Here is a 6,283-nt window from a genome sequence, read left to right as displayed (position 1 = left end):
TTGATACACAGGAGTACAATCTTTGGTTTGGGCGGTCATCCTTCCCCTGGGGAGCCATTACCGTTGACATGTAAAAAAAGAGATATGATTTGTGACTCCATAGTGATCTGTGAGATGCCGAATTCGCTGGGACCTGACGGACTCGTGAGCCAACGTACACTCCAGTTGCCAATGCCGACCGAATCATCGGCCTCATGCTTACATCTCCCTCAAAGACTCTGCCCTTGTTTCCCCACCCGAACGATGATGGTGACAGCCGTGCCGTGACGTGCCCGGGCCCCGGCCGCTATCCGACGGTGGGGCCACCCGACGGCGATCCGCATCCCACCCGGTCGACAACAGCACCGAGCCCGCCGGTCAGACAACCTCGCCTCGTCCCCTGCAAACGGAAACCATCACCCGGACGACTCAGACCCTCACCCACCCAACCTCTCAAGGAAACTCGCTTCCTTCTCGGGTTCGCACCGCTCGACCAGTCCGGCAGCCCGCCGCCAATGCACGGTGGCCCTCCCTCCCCCCCTTCCGCGAACCTTCCGGAGGCCGGCGTCCGGTGCGAAAACGACCGAAAAGCTCAAGCTTCGGCTTTGCTTCTGAAACAAACTCCATGCCCTGGCAAACGCAAAAGATGCGATGACAGAGTTTTCACCGCGGACTCGTGTCGAAAGAGTCTGTGCCCGCCCGGCCTCGACGGACATTCAACCTTTTTTCACCTTCCCGAAAGTCTAACCGTGCTTTAATTAGTCTAAATCTTACATAACGAAGAAGACGACAGCGAGAAAGGATTCCGTCCGAAACAGGGCGTAGGACAAGCGGTCCTGGGCCCGATCGAGCGTTTGATCATCGACTGAGATGCACGGATTGGGTCAAAAGGTTTACATCGTATCACATTCGATCCTCAAAGTCTCTACGCCGTGCCGACACTTTCGCATTGTCGGGATTGCAATCGCCATAAGCCACCGCGCGGGCGGAGGAAAAAAATAAAAAACTAATTACAAAAACTAACTTTGAACGTTCCATAGTATTCCAGGGTCCGTAGCACGACACCGATAGACTTTGGCGGCCCTGTCCGCGACACCCCGGGAGACGCACGCCCGCCGAGGGCTGCAACGGCAGAGTCTGCTGTTGCGATGGGCGTCGATGGCATCGAGGGAGAGGAGAGGAAAAAAGGCCTCACCCGGTTGGCGTTGAACTGCCGTGGTGTTGTCGCATTGCATGCGGCCCGGCGATGACTTGCCGTACACGGTATTCCAACCCGTGCGCTCATATCCGTGGAAACCCACCCTCATCGCGACAAGAGGAAGCTGGATGTATCCGTAAACCTGCTCGGTAGTGGCATTCGGCCTCGGCGATCCCAGGCGGCCAGCGCCGTGCAAGCGTGGGATTGCTAGCGAGCGATTGAGCGGCCGGCCCGCCGATCGTCCCAACAGCCCAGTCAAAGGAGTCATGGTGGGTGGATAGGTGGCTCCTCAGTCCCGCAAAACAGAGTTCGACCTTTGCTGGCACCCCGTGGACCACGGCCGCGGACAGTAGCGATGTGCGCATACCCAACTCCGTTGCCGCGGGGTGCGCCGGATCATCGGGCAGACAAAGACGAGGACGAGAACGAGTAGGACGACGACGACGGTGGCCGAAGGATCTTGGCGATGGCGTATCCGCAGAGTCGATGCCATGCTCCCGATCGCGTCCACATCCTCTCCAAGGCAGCGGCTGCTCTCTGGCGAAGTTGCGTGCGCGCGCATCTGCGATTGCGAGATAGGCACCCCAGACCTTTTTCATAGTAGCCTTGAGTCAGTCTGACGATGAGATTCTTCCACCACAATAACTTCTCATGAGGCCGCCCCCTCTCCATCCCCCCCTTGACAGCAGATCGCCGGACTGCGCCTTGTCAGATCGAAAAAAAGACCCCCCCGGATCGAAGGCAGGCAAGGCCCTCCTTTCTTTTTTTTCTCCCCCCCCTTTTTTTTTCTTCTGCTCTCGCGTGTGCCTGGAGAAGATCGACCACGCTACCGGCCTTGGGCAGCAGCGCCGCCTGTCTGACGAAGTCCCTCTTAGCCCTTTGACGTGTCTGAACAGGATGACCGATCGACCGGCCGTGTCCTCCATCCCTCTCGCAGCACGGTCGGCGCCGGCCCAGCACTAATAAAACACCGTCCACCAGCGGCCCAGCTCCGTCGCTCGTTTCGAGGCCGCCCTGCTCCGAATGCCCCAGAATCCTGGGGAGAGCTAGCGGTTGCACTCGGTAGGCAAGTACGGATACTAGGTAGGTGGGTGGATTGGCCGGAGGGCATCGCGAGCAGGTTTCTTGTTTAGCGGAATGGGCCCAGGATGATTCCTCCACGAAGCCTGCACCAGCAATAAGATGTGTGCGAAGGCGGTGCAAAGGCAGTGCGATTGCACAAAAGGTGTCTTTCTATCAAAGTGGGTGAGGGGTGAGGATTGGGACATGCTCGCATCTGTGTGTGGGTCCAGTAAAATGCTATGAACACACCGACTGCGAAACACACCCCTCGGAGCGGCGGCCGGGTGGTTGGTGGCCCGCCGCGGTCCTCCCAGTCGCCGGTGCTCGCCGGCTCTCCCCGGTCTGCGGCGGCGATCCAGAACAGCGCATTCAAGGGACCACAACAGCGCCCGTTCGACAGGAGAGGCCGTAGCCCGTCAGGCCGTGAGGAAATATGGACCCGGGAGAGTCACCGGGAATTCATTTGACGGACTGGGGAGAAGGGGCGCGCGCGTCGCAAACAAGAACCCACTAGTTGCCAAACTTGTTTCCGGTTTCCGGTTTTCGGTCCCCAGTTGTTGCTGTTGTTGCGGTTGCTGCTCCAGCCCTGTGAAGCATCTAGACTCTTTGTGGACCCGCAATTCCATGAGCATCGATCGAGCTTAGCAAAGCAAGCATCCGTCGTTTCAGGGCCATGGTCGAAAGGTCCAGACTCTCGGTTCCCACAGAAGAAGCTATACGACGTATCGAGTATATCCTCCTGTATCGGGGGGATTCACGGAGAAACGGTGACGCAGCAGATGGGTTCGGGGGGGTAGGGATTTCAGTCGCACAGCATCGCGATGGAGCCTTCCTGGGAACATTAAGCGTACATACAGTACAACATTGCCTCGCAATGAATGGAACCCTCGCTATGAGAAGCAGAGGCAGTGAACGGACGACTCTGGCACGGCTGGAACGAAGGGTCTAGGTCTTCCGGGCCCCCCCACCGTCGCACCTGGGCGTGAGGGACAACCCACCTGTGCTCCCACGCCATCCAGGTACGCATCGCAACATGGGAGGAGACGATGACAACACAAAGATGCACTCGGCATCGATGTGTGTTTCAGCGAGTTGTGCACAAAGAGTGCAGAGATGGACGGCGGTCTGGCAGATATTGCACGGCATCCACACAACACAATGCAGTGACGTGCCGTCTTGGGCCGGATTACCACACTTATTCTTCGGTCATGATTGATCACAGCACGGGCAAAAGGGTCCGGCGGACGGTGAAACAAGAGGTCTCGGCCGCGTGCGGCCTGCCAAAACGGAGCTTGGCTCGGATTGCCCTCGGTCTGGGACTCCCTTGGAATGGCTGGCGGTTTGCTCCTGCCAGCGTCATGTTTCTCGTTGAGAGTTGCATAGCGATGAATATTGCTTTTGCGACGTTGTTTGTGCTGCTGGTTCCAGTGGTCCCTGGGCAGGCGAGCGAGTGAGTGGTTTATGCCCTCGAGCGGGAAAAGGAACATTGCACAGCCTCGACTGAGACAATGACATACGCTTGACGAAGGAGTCTCAGTCACTCGGAGATGGTTCTCGACACGAGTGGGGGTGGGGGATTGTAAACGATGAGTCAACCTCAAACCAGAGAGACTCTGGCCGACCGGGGCCTGCCAAGGCACAAACACACAATACTAGTGCTGAATGTGCCTGGACGGGGAACGCCAGCCGGAGACCGGAGGCGAAGTGGATTTCACGTCCCGAAATAATTGAAGAAAAAATAGCTGGAGACTCTTAGGTCGCCGAGTATCGCTCGATGAAGCTAAGCGAGAAAGTCAAGAAGGGATACCTCGAGGACCTCGAAGCAAGAAAAGTGGACAGGAGAAAAGGAAAAAGAAAAAAGAAAAAGGAATAAGGGTAAGAGTCACAGATTCACATGAGGGAGAGCAAAAAAAAAAAAAAAAAAAAAAAAAAAAAAGGGAAAACCCTCCCCCCCTTGTAAATTACACAACCTGCGCTGTGAGTTGCACTTACCCGAAAAAGACCAGGGGCTAGGCCCTGGGCTCAGGCCCATGGTCCCAGCGCCGCGGCATCCCGCGTTGACAGCTCCGTGAACCCTGTCCTATCCCGCCTATCCGCCCCTCCATTAGTATTTTCCTGTATCGTTTTTTTCCCCTCGACTGCAGAGAGTGAGTGCACTGTACTTTTCTTCTTCTTGTTTTCCTTTTCTTTCTGTACTGCACTTTTCCTGTTCCTATTGTATTGTCTCTTCCTTCTTTGCGTTTTTCTTTTCTTGCCTGGTTCGGGCATGTGTGTCTCGCAGCCGAGTCCGTCATCGACAGTTCCATTGCGTTGTCGGTGCTAGGCATGACACTTATACGTTGTTTCCGACCGTGTTTTTCATATTTACTTGTGTATCTCCGTCACTGACAAGCAAGCCTGTGCCAGAACCACAGAACCACAAAAGACCAGTCAGTAGTGCCAAGGGGACGTATGGGATCGTCCACCCCTTTCTCTTCACAGTCGACGTCTAAAACTTGATGGCATTCACTGGGCTTGCCCTCTCCTTCTCCTATGGTTACTGGTCACATACCTGGAAAAAAAATGCACACAAACCCCTTAATCTTCACAGAGACTGGCGCCCAGCAGCAATATGGCGGCCCCAAGCCATTCTTCGTTCGGCCCCCCCTCTCTATACATGATTCTTATGTCTCGATCCAGCTGGATGGGTCCTCCTAAGCTCCTCCTCCTCCTGGGTATTATTTGCATTCCCCGTGCACCCGTCATCCACAACGGCCATGCCGGTACATTCTCCCGCCATTGTGCAAATGTCTCTCCCGTCAGAGTCAAACTCAGCCTTGTTATCCGATAAGCCGGCAGGGCCGCATACCGATCACTCTGACGCATAAGACAGGCAGGCGGGCTCTTGATACATCCACGGGTATCCGCAAGGGAAGTGGCAGCACACGTCGTGTCGTACGCAACAGAGGGGGGTGCCCGCGTAGCGAGCAAGCAAGGTCTCTCTCTCTCTCTCTCTCTCTCTCTCTCTCTCTCTCTCTCTCTCTCTCTCTCCCCCCCCCCCCTCTCTCTCACCAGCGGCCTGAGGCGAAATTACTCAAATCAAAATACACTCCTGCTGCCCCCGTCTAGCCAGGGGGCGAACGTCTCACGAGATTCGTGATGCAGACAGCGCGAGAGAGCAGCCGCCCCCTTAGTCCGCCATTTGTCGTGGTATGGTCAAGACCGTCCGGCTTACGTGTGCTGCACCAAAGCCGCCTGGCGGACCCCGTCATACGAGCTGTGCTCCCAGCCCGTCAACAGTCGAAAACCCTACCTTCTACAGAGTACTCGTTGGCGATACCCATGGCTGGAACCCGGTCCATCCAGGCACAGGCACAGCAAAATAATGACCGGCGGTCCTGTCGTGAGTGAATGAGGTGCTGCTTGCAAGATGTGTACACTGGGGGAGAAACAGCACCACCACCCCATGCCCGGGAGATCTTCCCCGTGATCCACACACGCCAGCTCAGAAGAGCAATCCCCCCAGCCCACGGCCTGCTCCATTCACCGGGGCATCCCACCCGACCAACAATTCACTGAGCTTGGGGCGTGCGAACAAGTGCTGTACAGTAACTATGGAGCAGGCGCCACCCCCCCCCCCCCCCCCCCCCCCCCCCCAGCTCACGTCAATGTCTACGAAAAAAACTTCCTCTTGGAGTGCATTGGCGAACATTCACACACGACCGGCGGTTTCTCACCACTCAGAGGCAGGCCAAGTTTCAGGCCGCTAGTGTACCGCGTTCGGCTCGTGTGTCTTGTCCGCCCCCCCAAGACAGTATCCTCTGTACGGGGAATCCCTTCACGAATACTCAATGCCGAGCGTGCACACCGGCCCAGGGGTGGGTGGGAGGAGCTCTGGAATGCCCGTGTGCCTAGCTCACCGGCAAGACATCCGGTTGTGTTAGTGGTGACCCGGAGACCTAACCTGCTCGGCCCGCAACGCTGATGTGACCCTGCCCGACAACGCAAGCACCTTGCAGGTCCCACTAGAAGGCTGGAGGGCGTTAATGGACACTCTCGACGGGA

At 56.8% G+C, this 6,283-nt stretch overlaps 1 protein-coding gene across 1 annotated transcript; it reads right to left on the bottom strand.

The window, feature by feature from the left end:
• Positions 1 to 930: 930 nt before the first annotated feature.
• Positions 931 to 1,646, bottom strand: CDEST_06474 (uncharacterized protein). Its single transcript, XM_062922633.1, has one exon. The coding sequence runs from the start codon at positions 1,443 to 1,445 to the stop codon at positions 999 to 1,001; it is 447 nt and encodes a 148-aa protein (XP_062778684.1). The 5' UTR covers positions 1,446 to 1,646; the 3' UTR covers positions 931 to 998.
• Positions 1,647 to 6,283: the final 4,637 nt, after the last annotated feature.

This window comes from Colletotrichum destructivum, chromosome 4 (genome assembly GCF_034447905.1).
Source record: "Colletotrichum destructivum chromosome 4, complete sequence".
In the NCBI taxonomy this organism is placed as follows: Eukaryota; Fungi; Ascomycota; class Sordariomycetes; order Glomerellales; family Glomerellaceae; genus Colletotrichum; species Colletotrichum destructivum.
Note: the sequence above shows the minus strand (reverse complement) of the source record. Positions and strands in the feature narration are given on the sequence as shown.